This window comes from Pterocles gutturalis, unplaced genomic scaffold, assembly GCF_000699245.1.
Source record: "Pterocles gutturalis isolate BGI_N339 unplaced genomic scaffold, ASM69924v1 scaffold10628, whole genome shotgun sequence".
Taxonomy (NCBI): Eukaryota; Metazoa; Chordata; class Aves; order Pterocliformes; family Pteroclidae; genus Pterocles; species Pterocles gutturalis.
The window spans coordinates 25,721-40,200 of NW_010120547.1; the positions used below are offsets into that span (position 1 = coordinate 25,721).

Consider the following 14,480-nt stretch of genomic DNA (forward strand, 5'->3'; position numbering starts at 1 on the left):
CACCTATGAAACCAGAAAAAGATACAGGATGGTTGAGAACTAGTTATTAGATACAAATGAAGACTTTAAGCATTTAGCTCCAGGTCAGCACCCCTCAAGTAGTACAATAGTTTATTGTTTGCTCTATACCATCTTAACATAGATGTCACTAGAAGAAAAAGCCTGACCAATTCAGCCTCAGCACACAGGAGCAGCTAAGTAAGAAAGTCATTGCTTTGGTGGGATCAAAAAACATGCCTATTATCCTATCCTGCCCTGCTTTCTTGATTGCAGAAGAGTCTAACAGTGTGACCACTGGGTTGACTAGAGCTGGGAATGAAACAGGTGACTTAAATCTACTGCTTCTTCAGGCTCATGTTTCAGTGAGTACAGAAAATAGTGCTACACTGGATACGGGCAAAAATACTTGCTGCACCCAGTTGCCTTTATTTCATCCTTTACTAAACCATTCTAAAGAGAGATTTTTCATACTGACCAAAAGCAGGCCTCACTGCCTCTTTTAACCTACCCAGAGCTGCTTAGTCCAGGAGGGAGTACAATGCAGTCTTTAATCCGCTTGGGCATATGCATCCCTACTGTACCTCCTGCTCCCACCGAGATGTCAAAGTCAGTCCAAAATCTAGTTTCTGATAAAGAAGGCTTCAGAAGCTACCAACAACTCAGCTGCTGACCAGCTTTAGGACAATGCAGTGGTTCAAAGTCCTGCAGCACGCCCTCCTCTGGAGCTACGGGTTAAGATAGTACTTACAGCCTATTTTTACATGAGGAATTATTAGCTAATCATAAAGAACAAAATAGATGCTTAAGATCACATCGTTAATAACAATGCATGAGCAAGGCTGCCATGAAATCATGTAGTACTTACACTACTTTCTGTGATACACTTCAGAGGAACAAAACTACTGAGCATCCCAAGTCCTCTGAGAAATGATTATTACTAGAATGCAGCAAACAGCTCGCGTTATATGGCCAAAAGAGGACTCACAGCAATCTTGCCACAAATTGTCAGCAGCACTCTGCTTTGACATTAGAAAGAAAATCATCCTGACTTTCCACTCTCACTTTCTAGGCAAGCATGGATAGCTGGAACCATACAGGCTGTCTCACCAGGCTTATTTTAGAATATGAAGAAGCCATGAATGGAGTCTCTTCCCTTAAATCTAGAAAACAAGTATATTACGTAAAAAATTATTTACTTGAGAAAGGAATGAAGGGCCGCAGCAGTACTAAGCTGTTAGAGAAATAAAGTGGGCAATCTAATCTAGACAAATAAGTACTCGTGGTTTAATTTTCAGCAAGAAGCTGGCAATTGTGCTGGAGTCCTATTCTCTAAAACAGCATTACAAAGACTAGAGTAGAATACACATTAAGTTAGTAGTTTTTCTAGAAGCTTTCTAAACAAGGCCTACCTTGTATCTGAATCTCAGATACAGGTTTCTGAAGTCTGAGATACTTTTCAAATGATCAGTTCTTCTCAGGGCACACATGCAGTTTCACTGTTCACAGCCCAGAATGAAGGCTCTTGGGAGTCTTTGCATGCTGCCTTGAAATCTTCATTCCCAGTTTTCTCTGTCATCTTAACAGCTATGAACTCAGCCCTTCTGAACATTTCCAGCTAGAAAACTGCCTTTTTTTGCAATAAGGTTAAAAATGGCACAGCCAAAGAATATCAGAACAAGACACACAGATGAAGAATGAGCCATAGAGCATGACAAGGGCAGTTCAAACTCTTGGGACAAGGACCACCATTTAATTGTGGGGGAAGGTGGCAGAAAGTATTGAGCTCTGGAAATGCCTCAGGCTCCCTAGGGAAGCAGTACGGCTCCTACTTAAGCTCTCTTTCCTGGGAAGCTCTTAATTTATGTTTACACTGAAATAAATGGAACAAAACAGTTTACTTGTGGGGGAGCATCTGAGAGGGTGGTTAGTCCTGCCCTGGGGAGGCAGCAGGAAGTGGGATAACCTCAGTGCCAGGCCCAGCAGAAAGTACACAAGGAACACTAGTTTCCACATACAGAGCTCAGAGGAATATAGAAACACAACTGAAGGAGGAAAAGGGAGAACCAAAAAAAGGGGCAGTTAAAGTTTTCTGGTGTGCTTTTTTTTTCATCCAGTTGTATTTCTGGAGTAGCTGATAAACTGCTACTCCGCTAAAACTATTGTCTAACTCATAAATCCCCGTGTATGACAAGATTCTCCAACTTTGAACAAAGGCATCAGAGTCAGGAGAAATTAAGGCCAGAGAGGTAGCTAGTTTGACAGATAACTAAACTTCATATCAGCTATGGCTCCTCTGATTCTTGACTGTTTCATCACCACCAAATATCCAAAGATGACAACGTTTATGTTAGTGTTGAAAGCTGCAGAACTGTCAATACCCATGTGCAATGCAAGGACCACACAAATGGACTTACCTGTCACAGCTAGTTTAAATATAATCCAATACATAAACACAGGATAGCTTAAGCCAAGCTTGGTCTTTTGTTTAACTGCTGACTGAGACTAATTCTAGGCTCATTTCCCCTGCCCCGAGATTCCATCTTTGTGCATGTATCCATACAAGCAAAGGGTAGCTAAGAGCAGGAGGAGGCCTCTTTAGGGAAGGCTGGGAAGCAGCCACTGGAAAGCAGGAGAAGGCACACTGTGGTACCAGCCGCTGCTTTCTGGACCACGTCCCAGCATCTGCTGCCAGAGTGTTCTCAAAAACCTTTGCCAGCACATAGTTCTGCATCCAGCTTCTGCCAGAAATAGGCTTTGACGCCACCATGCGGTACTCTCACATAAGCACAAGCCCAGAAGTATTCCCATCACCGTCACTCCAGGCGCTGTATTACATATTCCTCCTTACTCCTCACATGCAAGTACGACTATGATTCAGAACTACATTGGGCTAGATGACTCAATTGAAAATATTAAATGCTCTAAAGGGATGTTTAATCATCCACAGCCATCCTTTACAAGGGCACTAATGGGTCAGTAACTTCAACTTTCCAGCACTTCCCCAGTTCCCTTTCATATCCATTTTCATCATCCCACCTTCTAGCACGAGATTCTGATGAATGACACTGGCACAGGGCAACTGTGATTCAACATCCCCCTGCCCTCAGAGAGGCTTCTACCAAGGGGAAAAAAAAAAAAACAAAAAAACCAAAAAAAAACAGTGGCTGGCTTCTTTGCAACAGGGAACACACACTCCTCTGTAGCATCAGAAAGCTGGAAGCTTCAAACAGTACTCAAGAACCGATCAACCAAGATGCCCCCAGAGCCTTACCAAAGCAGCTGCCACGATGTGAAAGAAAAGTTTTACAGGCTGTGGCAATGGCCAGCTCAGCAGAAACTACAGTCTTGATTATCAGGTCCTCCACGTTGGCCATCAGTGCTGCAAGGAAGAGAGGAGGGGGGGGGGGGGGGGGTGTGAAAAAAAAAAGTACATAGCACACAGTATCTAGAAAAGCATGATAGCATGCATATGGACAGATACCTTTGTGAATCAAACATGTGAGAGCCTATGGATGACAAAGCAATTATATTTGGAAATCCATGCAAGCATAAGTATACAGATACATGTGTAAGTATCCTAGTACAAAAATACTCACAAATGAGAATGATAAAAGACACATACAGTGCAAGTAAGCAGAAAAATGTGGCAAGTACATCAGCACAAGCCATCTGGAGTCTGATCACCGCCCACTCAGAGTATTAGGAAGGATTAAACCAGAAAGGGTTAATGAGATAAGCCCTTAAACTACAGAGAATAAGTCATAGTCACTGAGATACAAAAATTTTTCTTGTGGACTTGTACGAGTAACTGTTCTGTGATGTTGCACCTTCCTCTAGAGCAGCTGTTCCCATACCATGATTCACAAATCATTTCAAAATGATACGACTGGTGACAGCTTCCAGTCCCAGTGGCCTATACCTAATCTACAGTTTCAGCAAGGAAGCTCGCTCCAGCTCCTGTATGAGCCTTTAAACAGAGCTCAAGAACAGGAATCTCAGCGGACAGAGGGAGCAAAAGGCAAGGAAAGATGCACATTAGATGTAGACCTGGATTCTACACAGGGCTTGGGATGAGTCATGCAATAGAAAGAACACCATACTTAGTTTCTGTTTTCAAGGACAAGCAATAGGGAAGTGAGAGCAGGAGGAAATGAACAAACACTGGAGTCCTAGTCTGAAAAGTTCGTAGGGTTGATAGAACAACCTTTCCCAGCCCTCAAAGGGTGCACAAGCAAACACACAAGACCTCCAGCAAACCCACAGAGACATTTAGTAATCCCTGTCCCAAAGAACATCTAGTACAAACCACTTGACTAGAGAGTTCAATTTAGGCCTACAATTACTATTTCTCATGTTCAGATGATGACATGCAGGGACCTGAACAATTACAAAGGAGCACGCAAGCAAATTCAGACGTGAACTTCTGTGCCAGAAAACGACTAAGTGGAAGTAACACAGCATGCGAATGTCCAAGTGCACATAAACATCGCAGAGCACAAAAATCTTTCCAGCCCAGACAAAGCCAGCATTTTCCAGACAGCATTCTACCTCCCAATTACCAGAACCAGATGCATCAGAGAAAGGTGCAAGAAGCTTTGCAGTGGATAGTTAAGAGAAACCTGTGTGCATTGCTCAGTAGTTTATTTAATAATTGAGAGTGCATGCTTCATACTTTAGGTTGGGGTGCTGTGTGGAAGTATATCAATATAAATAATTATGCATACACAGTTTACTGAAAATATACGGGGGGCAAGTGATTGGACAGCTGTGCATGCATACTATAGGCAAAAAGTCTACTTCTATCTGAAAGCCAGATTCAGACCCCTTCCTCCAACATCTAAGTGTTCTCTTGCAACATTTGCAATATGGGCATAGCTGCTATCAGTAGTGTTACTTCTGCCTCAGTAATCCCTTAAAGGATATACCTGAATTCTGCTCTGCATATGCATTTACTCCCAGCAGACCTGGCAAATGTGTGGAAGAGGGAACTATTTTATATGAAACATAGACTGAAATGAAAACACCCAGCAAAAACCTGAGCCATGGAAAGATGACACCACATCCAAGAGTCATTCAAACTGGCACAGTTCTCCAGAGGTTGATCACTCATCAGACTGAACAGGCCATGGGAGCAGTAGGGGGAGGGAAGCTTTTAGAAGGAATGGAATGACCTTAAGAAATGGGAAATGTAGGTAAAATGTTAAGAAATACACTCTGAGAAAGTCTCAGAATACCATTTGCAAAAAGGAAGGAGTAAGCCTCATCTCTGGGGATAGAGAATAAATGCACAGCTCTAGTGAGTAAACTGTAAGGAACAATGCTTCCTTCCACCCTGCTCTGGTGCTAAACAGGACTCACTGGGGCTCTTCCCTGACTTCTTAGGATTTGCACTAGTAAGATAATTAAGATCCAACAAAAGAATGAAAGAACAAGATTTGTACTGACCTGCAGTGTCTCTCCCCTCTTGTTTTAAGTACCTTAGCATTGCACTCATGCTCCACTTGTTTCCATAATCCTCTACTTCAGGGTCATCACAGCTAAAAATAAATGAAAGTAGCAAGTTGACACCACTGGCCTACCTCTATGGACTTGCACCAGCCTTAGACCAACTTAGGTAAACTGACCCAACCTCTAGAGATCAAGCTCCATTTTCCAGTCCAGTACCTGACATAATCTCCGCTCTTCTTGTTGACACTGTAGTTGGTCAGATGCATGAACTGGTTTTTAATGTTCTTGGATGTCTGGTCATACCTCACTGTTGCAAACCTGTAAAGAGGGATAAAGATTCACAATCTTTCTTGAACAAGTGATATGCTTGCTAAATATGACCTACTACACAGAGCACTCAACAACAGCTAGGGAGAGAATGCATGTAATGAGATGTCATCAAATGCTACCTCTCCTCAAAAAACACAGTCTATTCTCAAGGGCCACATTCAGGTGCATTTAGTCTCTTTTTCAGTGTCTTAGAGCAGGGAGCTCCACTTATTCTCCTGGGAATTTTCACAGCCTAACAGTGTACCCATCATGTTAGGCACAATTTGTCTCATCTGCTTAGATCTGTGGTCCTCAGGCATTCTGGCCAAATAGGCCATTTCACTTCAGACAATCAGTGTCACAGTCCCTTCTATTTCACAATAGGACCTACCATGAATACGCAAGATCCACTGGTCCCAGGAAATGCACACAGTCAGAGTAATCACACTACATCTGAATACTACAGTCAATATTTCCTGAAATCTCATGCAAGCACAGCTCAGTTCTGGTGTACTCCAGGGATGTCTTAGGAAAGGTTGAGGGTGGGAACAGATTTCTACCACCAATAACTACACAGCCTACAACTGCCAGTTCTCAAGAGGCACCCAGGAAACCAGGTACAACCTGCAGGACAGACCAATTCGTCCAACAAGGCATCATCTGCTCCAGGGTGCTGTCATTCTCAGGGGCTATGCAGCCCTTCTGTATCTCAAAGATGTTACCTAGCTGTGTACAAGGAAAGGGGCCGTAGGGAAGATCATAATCAGGGCAAGACATCTACAAGCTTATCTAGTCTCCTTATGAACCCTGTTACAGCCAACAATACCACAGTTAAATCAGCCTGTTTATTACAGAAACAGTGGTAACCTCCTGATTAAGAGGCATCAACTGTACTGTAACCACGTACCACATCACTCTTCCCTTAGCTATACACTACCATCACAGATGTTTGTGGTGAAAAGAGTCAAAGAATTGATCCAACTGAAAAACAGCTCAGGATTTTGGTTTACAAGGTGTTTGAGGGGTTTTTGTTTTGTGCTGAGGGGGAGGCAGAGGGAAGAGTATGTGAAACAGAGAAGAGTATGAAAGGACAAAGGTAGATCAGCTCCCTGATCCAGCTACAAAATTGTAACTTGATAAGCTTTTTTTTTTTCCCCTTCTCTCCAGTGGCCACACAGACTGAAGCTATCCATACTCTCATTCCTCAGCTCCGCCTTCATTTTACCTGCACAATACCAGCACAAGCAAGATATCTTTTCTGCACAGCAAGCCATCTAAAACCAGCCCTTTTTTTGCTAAGCTGTTTATCAAATCAAATAATTTCACTGCATGGGTACAGAAATGGTTGTCACGACATTATACAATGGACACCTGAAGCCTCTGAATGAGCATGGGACTACCAGCACAAAATTGCACTGTAATCAATAGCACACCTATTTAAGACATTAAATGAATGCTGAAACAATATAACCTTCTGGGGAAGGAGCTTCTTGCAACTAACTGCTAATACAGGTGCCCATGATACCCCTCCATTACAGTTTGCACCATGCAGCCAGAGGGGAACTGATCATGTACCTGTGCCAGGAGGAAAGGGTCAGCAGGAGAATGGGAACAGCAGCCAGGAAGAGAACAGGACTGTTTCTCTTGATAGCCATGCCAATTTAAAGTGCTTTAAAATTACACCTATTGCAAAAGTTGCTTTCTAAAGGTGTATTTGCATGATCAGCCTTTGTGAATCTAGGGATGCACTCCAGCTGAAGGCTCATCACCTGCTCAGTTGCACACTCCAGCCACTCTACTTGACCTGCTCCACAAATTACACAGCCACAAGCAAGTCAGATCACTTCATAGATCTGACTAAACAGCCACTTGAGCAAATATACAAAAATACCAATTAACTTTCAATCAGATGCAGGTATACCCTCTTTCAGACATAACATAGGAGAGTGTTAGGATGCAGAGTCAGCACAGAAAGGAGGCAGTGCCTCCATTTTAGGAGCAGGCCACAAAACAACTTTTTTTTTAAAAAAATCAAACATTAAGCAGAGGATAATACTATTTGTGGTGACATTTGCAAAATCCTACATCCAGACAAGGACAATGCCATAAAGTTAAACATAATGTAATAGAATAGTTCCAGTTGGAAGGGACCTACAATGATCATCTAGTCCAACTGCAATAATTTTATTCTGCATGTAATAAATTCCTGTTTCAATATATATTTTAGGCCTGAGACTTTGGAGAAAAATAAATTAAAAAAAAAGATCGAGGGCAGAATCCAGGGCACCTGGTTGCTAGAATGACCAGTACGAGCCACTGCTAACCATCACAGCTTGTAACAGGAAGCATGTTCTAGTTCAAAAAAAAAGACCGAGAGAAAAAACACCTTCTTCACTCTGACCATCTTCCTATACCACAATAGGTTAAAATACCAGTGTCTCAAAAGCGATAAAGGGTAGCAAGAAAGGGTAAAGGGGAAGTCAGACATATGCTATCCTGAGAAGACCTGGCAAGAGGGAAAGAAAGTATCCAAGGAGAGCAGGGTTAGTTGTAAGAAAAGCAGAGTAGATTTGTGTGAAGCTTCAAAGGTAGGCAGAGCTTAAGAAAAATGGAAGAGGAGAAGAGGGAGGGGAATTTGGAGCATCTGGCTGTGCCCTGAAGTTAGCATCCAGAAAAGAATGCATCCAAATTTGCTTTAATAGTCATCTCTCTTCACCCTTCTCCTTTTATTTTCTGTGGTTCAGAAGAAGCTGAACCATACAAGGACATCTACCAAATTACAGAGAAAAAAATCCTTCTTTTAGAAAGAACTGCTTAAAAAAAACCCCCTCATTTCTCAGTGAAAATTAAGCTACTACCGCCCTGATTTGGTAGCCATTTTGAGAAATATCTCTCTCCACAAGAACTACACCAGCGAATCTATGAAGATGCTCATCAGATTAAATCTACCCTTAAATCCACAGGTGGAAGCAGGAAAAAAACCCAAACCCAAAACCTCCATGATGTAAGTAACTCTAAGCAGTAAGATTAAAAAAAAAAAGTGAAAAATATTTTGCACCATATTTTTCTGAGATTTAACTACAACTGAAGTCAGAGCAGCTGGCAACAGAAGAGAGTTTGGAAGTTGGATCCCCTTTCCACATATTTCCACAGCTTAAAGTATTTGATTTTCTTTTCAGTTTAACTGTAAGTTTCCTAGATCTAGCTCTTCTTTTTTGAAAATAGTGACAACAGTCCTATCATATATTTCGTTCTTAATTATGATGTCATCATCTCCACCTTAATCATTTATTGGCAGCACACTAAAAGCATTTGTTGATAATATGCTTTCAGGCAGATCCTGGAAGATACTGAGCACAAGTAGGAAGCTATTTCACAGTGTCATGGCTCCCTCAATAATTTGAAGCAGAGGACAATTAGGTTTACCAGGCTTATTTTTTTTAATTATGCACACAATCAGAAATATGAGGATATGAACCCCTGGCAGACATGGACAATAATACTTCTAAAACCCAGTATTTCTTTACCTTGCAAACACTTGAATTAGGTTCCTTCTATAGAGACCATCCTTAATTATTAGGTGGTCTGAGCTCCATGCCCATAGAACTTACATTTCCATAGGAACTGGTTATGCAGAAGGGATTTCCATGCGTTCTAGAGATCTCACTACATAAAACTTTATCTTCTAATAGGATTCTGTCATCTTAAGGGATATCATGGGCCAGTTCAACAATGCATCAAAAATACAGAACATTAAAGGACTCAAATCTACTAGAAAAAACACTAAGCTTTAAACAACAGAATCAAATGCCAGCTTAATATGTTCTCCAAGAGCTGGTTTGACAGCCTTACTAGCCTCATCCTAAGTGCAAGTCTGCAAATGGAAAATCCAAGTTATTTCTGGGCCTCAATAGCTTCTGGATGTTAGAACGGTGACTAATGACAAGTACAACGCTGGCAACAGCCCACGCTCCTTACACCGTGTTTCATACTTGGTTGGGATGGAAGAGTGTTGCTACCACTGAAATACCAGTTACTATTACCCTCAGTACTCTATAGTTCTACAACTTTTCATACTATACATTATTTTATCTTTCTTCCACTGTAGTAACAAGGCTACTCATCCACCATACTTGTTCTCTCCAGGAAAGACAAGAGACTTTCACGCTACAGAACGTACACGTTATTTTTAGAGACACTAAGGTGACAGGAACAGGCCTTACAGAAAGAGTGGAAAGGGGGAAAACTGCAATGCTTGTAAAATCTTCTAGCTGTTAACCTGAGATTAGAATAAACTCTTGAGAAATCTTAGTCTTCTAGAGGATTATTTAATTTCAGGGCCCCACTCTTAAAAAATTCTGGGGCCCCCATCTTTTACAATTGCATTTCAGTGCCCCTCCCTTTCCCAATTTCATTTCAGGGCCCCTCCCTTTCTCAACCTCATTTTGGGGCCCCTCCCTTCCCCAGTTTCAGGCCCCCCTCTTTCCCAATTTCAGGCCACTTCTAAAAATACGGTATATTTCACCTAAAAGGGCCAAGATCCTAAAAGCAATTTAAAACTATACTGTAAGGTGGCACAGAAAATAAAAGGCAAGCCTGATGTTTTCCCAATAACACAATTTACCATAAGCACATGCTGCAACTTTCTACACGAGCTATTTTCCTAAGCAGTAAAGGCTTCATGCCCAGGTATCTCATATTGCTATAATCCAGCCAAGGAGTGATGAAGGCACAAATAACTGAAGCCAGGTCATCATCTGCCAGGATAGGACTGTTTCCTAGCCAAAGCATTACTCATGGATGCTGCTATGTGGGAGCCTGCAATCAGCCAGGAATCCAAGAGTACTCCTAAACTGGAGGCTGGACTGTCAACATGCAGACGTGCATCTTCAGCCAAAGTAGACTATTTTATAAAGTGAAACTCTTCAAAACGCTGTCTTCTGCTCACTAACACCACCTCTTTCTTGCTCAGCTTCCAGCGACCCGTATTTTCCCCCATTGTGACCAGATCCTGTCCAAATTCTGGACTACTCCATAGGCTTTGCAATCAAGAAACCCAACATGCTTAACACTGCTGTGTAGTGCTAATAGTTAAATTTGTATGTTCTGAATGGTTCAACAACTGAATCCACATTGCTTTGAATTCTTACAAATAATTTTCCTGTACAACTTGTCAAGTGAAAAAAAAAAAAAAACTAGGAACAGGTAAAATTTTCCACTATTAGTCAGACAGGAAGGTTTCCTGCTACTTCAGTGCATTCTTCTGACCCCACCTCATCTAAACCTGCAGTTCTTCTTGTTAACAATGTGAAACAGCGTAGAGGTAACCAAGAAAGGATTGGATGTCATTCTTTATCCACTATCAGAAGGATATCAGCTCTGTTCTGGCTTGAATTCAGACTTGCCTTCTCCATAATGCAGGTTCTAACCACAAGTTTTCAAAACTGGATTTCTCCTGTGCTGACTGAACTTGCTTTTACCTACCAATGGATTTGCAGGGGGTGAAGGGGAGACAGCCAGAGGATGTAGGAGGAATGGTCCCCTATCACAGCATTAACCTGGGTCACTATATGTATTACAGAGAAATAATATAGCTCACAACAGCAAGGACACAGGAATCACCTTCCCCAGTCTTGATGTTATGTACCGCTTGTATTCACTGTCTAAATTGAACAAATGATATCAAAGATAACAACTTTCATTAACTTGTTTCCCTGGCCTTACTGCACTCCCATTCTCTCAAAGATCCCTTTTTAAAATCTGAGAAAAGTCTTAAGAAAATTTAGGACACCTGCTAACATGATATACAAGAGATTAGATTCGAAAAGCCTGTAAAGAGAAATACTGTGGGAGAGCTTCTACCCCAAAACTACAGCTGGAAATAGGAAAGGTTAAACTGAGGTTGACTGTGCACTGTTCAGTTTCCACACAAACTGCTGCCAGCAATACAGCCTCCCAGGCAGTCATAGCAGCAATCATATTTTGAACAGCCCTGGCAGCCGCCCTCCCTTTCACTGCAGCTTCTCTTTCCTCAGCAGGACAGAGGAGATGCCCTTCATTTCTGTATTCAAAACTTAGAATAGAGAAGTGACACTCGTACATCCAATCATTCTGACACACCTGCCCATTTCTTAACTGGTCACAGCCAAGCCACACAGGCGCACGCCAGCTTGGACAAAGGCGACAACTAGTTCCGTTTACCAGCAACTACACACTACTACAGAACTCAACTTCAACAACAGCACATTTGCCTTCCCTCTGGCTGCACTTTTTCTTGGATCAGAGAGGGGGAAAGAGCAATCAAAAAACAAGCAGTAGGGTGGCAGTAGTGGCAGCAGGAACAGAAAATCAAGGGAGATATCCTTACTAATTATTTCAGAAGCCAGAAGTACTCTCACCCTCCAGACTAACAGTACATCACCTAGAAGCATCCTAACCCTCTGCCTCTCTGTCATGCTTCAGATTTCCCCTGTTAAAAATCACCTTTGGCATTCAGATACTGACAGATTACTGCCCTCCTTCCCCATCTTGTGAGAGTTCACTATAAGCCTAATAGGCAAGCTTAAGATCCACCTTCAATAGGCCAACTACTCCATAAGTGACATGCAGCACTATTCCCTGCTGACCTAGCAATCTATAAAATACGTCACAGAGTCCCCAAGAAATCCCCCTAGAAATCCCCAAATCCAACACACCATGACAAACTTTGATTGCCCCTGACCCGCACCCCTACACTGCCTTAAACCAAACAACCTACGCTTTTACTATCATGCATTCAAGCAGGACAGCACACGAGGGGCTGTCCATCACTCTTTGTCTTATCCCCACCATTACTTCAGGAAATGAACTGACCACAAGGTAAAGTTTGTCCTATGCAAGTCATTTTGGAAATACGTAAACTGAATCATTAAATATTTACATAAGATATTACATGGTTTTGCATGAAATTCGGCAGCTCTGGAATGCTTATTTGAGACACCTAGCCAGTGCCTGGGAAAGGAGAAGGAGGAGAAAAGATCCTAGAGTGGGAAGAAGGAAGGAATAGTTAATCCCTTGTCTCTCAAAGAAGTGCTACAGAAAAAAAGCACACATTATGATAGTCTTTTCCATGACTGCACAGAGTTCCTGCCTAAATGTCCTGGAAATAACCCATGTAGTGTTTCTATAAGCACACTCTTCGCATTTTATGCTTAGAGTCACTTTCTCAGTCCCTCTTTCCTCCCTTCCCCACGCATTTAACTTTGGTTTCCCTGTTAGTCTATTAGCTGACACTTTGTTTAGGGAACTAAGGTCACATAAAAAGTTGTTTGCACCATTCAATTCTCTTTATGGTTCCCATGAATTGCTGTTAAAATCAGGATGAAAAGAAACAAGACACCCTAAGTGTATTGTTCAATGGACTAGAACCGATAGAGGAGAACTACAGATATTTCCATTTTTAACACTATCAAGGTCCGGACTCCAAAATACCACTTGGAACCCAGTTCCCTTGCAGTACACGACAGAAAACAGAAGTCTAGAGAGCATCACAATCCCGCTATCTCCAACATTAATATTTTCCACAGCATCCACCTTATATGTCAGTTAGCAACTGAGTATGAATAGGAGCTAAACTTGTGAGGTCATCACCAAACTTAAAAGGAGTTTTGGTGACACTGTATGACGGCAGAGTTTCTCTAATCAAAGCTGGATAAAATTATTCAAACAGTTCTATGTTAAAGAACAAGATCCAGGAGCAGTTTTACCAGATGTTTGCAGGGACAGGAAAAAAAAGACTGATTTTCCTTTTCTATCTTTTCATAATAAATTTGCAAGTTTTCAACTTATACACTGCCATTAACAGGACTTTGAACCTACAGAGCATAAGGAAACACCATGAGGGTGGCCACACACTAGCACAGGTTGCCCAGACAGGTTGTAAAGTCTCACTCCTTGGAGATATTCACAAGCTGTCTGGACACAGTCCTGTGCAATCAGTTCTAGGTGGCCCTACTTGAGCATGGGGGTTGAACCAGATGACCTCCAGAGGTCCCTTCCAACCTCAGTGACTTGTGATTCAGTGAACCTCTTCTATTGTTTCTCACATTCTCTTAGTTTCTCATTGGGCAGACTCACCAAGAGTTGCCCAGCCTCTCCAATTCTTTAGTACACTGACCCTGTCTGTTAAGCGCAACAGTAGGGTCAGAGACACAGTATGCCTGGGTAGATGACCCTTTGCTACCCAAAGGACTAGGAAGGAAAGAGAACAAAAAAAAGGACTTTGAGGAACACGAAAGACGAGAAAGATAAGGAGGGGTCTAGAGAAAAGATCTAAAATGAATTTACTAGTTAGTATTTATCTACCTTTCCTTCAGAATTTCCTAAAATATGCTATCAAGAAGACATGTTGCTGAAGCTAGCACAACACACTTCTTTGTACTGGAGAACGGCCACGTCACATACTATGTCAATATCACAACTACATCACTGCAAGATATACGAATATTGCTCAAGAAGCCATTTTTCCACTCCTTTTTTAAAACAACTCTTTCAACCAAAAGAGTAGTTTTGTTGAAGCTCAACAAAAGTAGATTGTTCAAAATGAAACCCTTGTCCAAGGACTCTAACTAAGGGCCACATCCTATACCACAGTCAAGTGTCTAGCTACTTGCCATGGAACCAGATTTAACAAAGGGTATCACTACAGGCCATGACTTATATACAGTGAAAAATATTTTTAAAAA

The 14,480-nt window shown here is 41.8% G+C and overlaps 1 protein-coding gene across 1 annotated transcript in view; it reads right to left on the reverse strand.

The window, feature by feature from the left end:
- LOC104464287 (tubulin polyglutamylase TTLL5-like) overlaps window positions 1–13,986 on the reverse strand; it is a gene marked incomplete at both ends in the record, with an annotated part of 39,615 nt that extends 25,629 nt beyond the window's left edge. The window contains 4 exons of the mRNA XM_010076948.1: window positions 3,272–3,379; window positions 5,446–5,537; window positions 5,665–5,766; window positions 13,873–13,986. Coding sequence (XP_010075250.1) covers window positions 3,272–3,379; window positions 5,446–5,537; window positions 5,665–5,766; window positions 13,873–13,986 — 416 coding nt within the window. The remainder of the gene's footprint in view (window positions 1–3,271; window positions 3,380–5,445; window positions 5,538–5,664; window positions 5,767–13,872) is intronic.
- Between the last annotated feature and the right edge of the window lie 494 nt (window positions 13,987–14,480).